We start from the raw sequence: 2607 nt of genomic DNA, 5'->3' as shown, positions 1-2607 counted from the left end.
TGGACACAGCAATGGGTACATGGATGGAGCTGTGCCACTTACCACAGTGAAAGGTCTACAGTGGTCACATATCATTGGTGGTGAGGGGGTCGGAACCCCAATGATCACACATCAACTTTCTATCCATGAAACCCTTCTTGTGGAGTGAGATTATGAATAAACCATATTAAAAATATGAAAAGATCCATAATTAATAACATATGCCTGTGTAATGTGTTATGAGCAGCCGGCCATACGCATACCACTATCTTATCACATTGGGAATGTTTGTGTTACACCTTCTATTGGCAAAATGGAAGATGCTCTACGTGTAACCATTGTATGTGAGTCACATATTACTAAGGCAATGCTTATACTGATCCACCAAGGTAATATATTACTCTTCGGCTTTCTAATTTAACCTGTTGTGAGCCATAAAAAGACACTATGAGCAGCTGTTTAACAAATTTCAAAATGAGCTTTTATTTCACTGACATTTCCGAGTCACTGGGAACATAGATGGAACAATGCTCAAAGGTTACAGTGATTTAGAAATAGCCGTGGCTCAGAGCAGCCACCAGGACATTGACGAACTTCTCCCAGGAAGCATGGACCTGAGGGGTGAATGAGTTTCCCAACTTGGAGGCCAAGACGATGACCAGAACTTCTCCAAGACGCTGTGAATGGAAAAAGAAATTTGTTTTCAAATGGATATTTCCAAAGATAAATGAATGTAAGTATAAGATTATTAGCTATGAGTATATAGGTGAAGATAATGTCACAGTAAGATAATATTTTATGATGTTCTTTGTGTGATTTGTTGTTTTAAAATGAGTAAGTGATATCTTTATATCCCAAAAATGTACAGATACAAATCCAAAGTGTATGGAAAGTTGTAACATATGCTGTACCTTAAAGTTCTCAGGGTCCACATGGAGCTCCTGGGCATGGGACTTGCTGAGAGCGGCAAAGTGATGTTTCACATCATCCAGGTGCTGGATGGCACTGCCAACAGCAGACAGCACCTTCTTGCCATGGGCCCTGACCTTGGCATTACCAGAAACGGCGGTGACATTGGAAAGGTTTCCGAAGGAGCTGAAGTATCTCTGGGTCCAGGGGTACACAACCAGAAGCCTAAAGTTTAAAAGCAGAATAAAGCACACTTAAAGAGGACCTTTCACCACTTTTGGGCACATGCAGTGTTATATACTGCCAGAAAGCCGACAGTGCGCTGAGTTCAGCGCACTGTCGGCTTTCCCGATCTGTGCCCGATGTAAAGAGCTTACGGTGCCGGTACCGTAGTGCTCTATGGTCAGAAGGGCGTTTCTGACCATTAGCCAGAGACGTCCTTCTGCCTCGCAGTGCCTATCGCGCTGTACTGTGGAGCGGGGAGGAACTCCCCCCTCCCTCCCTGATAATGCTCGTCTATGGACGAGCTGTGTGAGCAGAGGGAGGGGGTGTTCCCGGGCACAGATCGGGAAAGCCGACAGTGCGCTGAACTCAGCGCACTGTCGGCTTTCTGGCAGTATATAACACTGCATGTGCCCAAAAGTGGTGAAAGGTCCTCTTTAATATTAGGCTGATTTCCCACATTTTCCTATAATCATTACTTGCCTCATTTAAATAGAATTGAGTCCAGTCTGCAGGCAACAGCTTACTGAGCCGGAGGAACTAAGAAGATTGATATATACTTTAGTGCCAAAAATTTCAGTATAACCTGTTATTTATTCATTCCTATCTTTGCTTCTTCTGGCTTGAGTTATCAAGTTGTCCGTTCCAATCAGCGATTGACAGTCAATTGCTGATAGGACCGCCCCCTTGACAGTTAAGCCCAGAATGAATAAATGACAAGTTATACTTAATCCTTTCCCATAAAACTATATATCAATCTGCTCAGCTCTTGCTCTATAACATGCCACCTGCATATTGCACTGCATTGTCAGTGTGTGACAGTAATATAATGCAATAGCTAAGGGAATAGATGTACAGCAGTATAGCTTATATGACCAATATGTTATATATATATATATATATATATATATATATATATATATATATATATAATTATATATACATGAACAATACAGCCCAATGTAACATTCTATAAAATATATTGAATACAAATGTATACATCTGAATATATATTGGTAATAATATGTTATGTATTTCGGTAGGAGTATTACCTGGTCAGAGCCTCATGACCGTCCTGTTCCGCATTGACCTTGGACCACACAGAGGTGATGGCGGATTTCTCTTCAGCAGTCCAATGAACCATGATGGCTGTCTAGTGCTGTTGGACACTGGGGATGACAGTGAAGCCATGCGGTACCTCTGCCTCTTTATAACAGGATTTCTCAAGGTCCACCCATTCCCAAATACTGCTGTGTCATTCTTGTGCCTCAGTCCAGGGAAATCTGATTGGCCTGAGAGTAAAAAGTAGAATTAAAGCAGTGAAAACCTGCTGAACACACAGGGATACCACTTATATACACAATGATAAGGTTTAATATGAAATATAGAGTAAGCAAATGTGCGATTTAGTGAGATTTTGTCAGTATATAGACATAGAGATAGGAATTGTCTTCATGAGGCGATCTCTCTGATCTACTAATCCTATCTGAGTTTACA

At 41.4% G+C, this 2607-nt stretch overlaps 1 protein-coding gene across 1 annotated transcript; it reads right to left on the bottom strand.

Annotated features, from left to right (window-relative positions):
• Nucleotides 1–441: 441 nt before the first annotated feature.
• On the bottom strand, nucleotides 442–2285 carry LOC142216937 (hemoglobin subunit beta-2-like). The gene is made up of 3 exons (XM_075285053.1): nucleotides 2163–2285; nucleotides 891–1113; nucleotides 442–656 (listed from the first exon to the last, which is right to left on the bottom strand). The coding sequence occupies exons 1-3, from the start codon at nucleotides 2252–2254 to the stop codon at nucleotides 528–530; spliced, it is 444 nt and encodes a 147-aa protein (XP_075141154.1). The 5' UTR covers nucleotides 2255–2285; the 3' UTR covers nucleotides 442–527.
• Nucleotides 2286–2607: the final 322 nt, after the last annotated feature.

Source organism: Leptodactylus fuscus, chromosome 8 (genome assembly GCF_031893055.1).
Source record: "Leptodactylus fuscus isolate aLepFus1 chromosome 8, aLepFus1.hap2, whole genome shotgun sequence".
Taxonomy (NCBI): Eukaryota; Metazoa; Chordata; class Amphibia; order Anura; family Leptodactylidae; genus Leptodactylus; species Leptodactylus fuscus.
The sequence above is the reverse complement of the archived record's forward strand: the minus strand, read 5'-3'. Positions and strand labels throughout refer to the sequence as shown.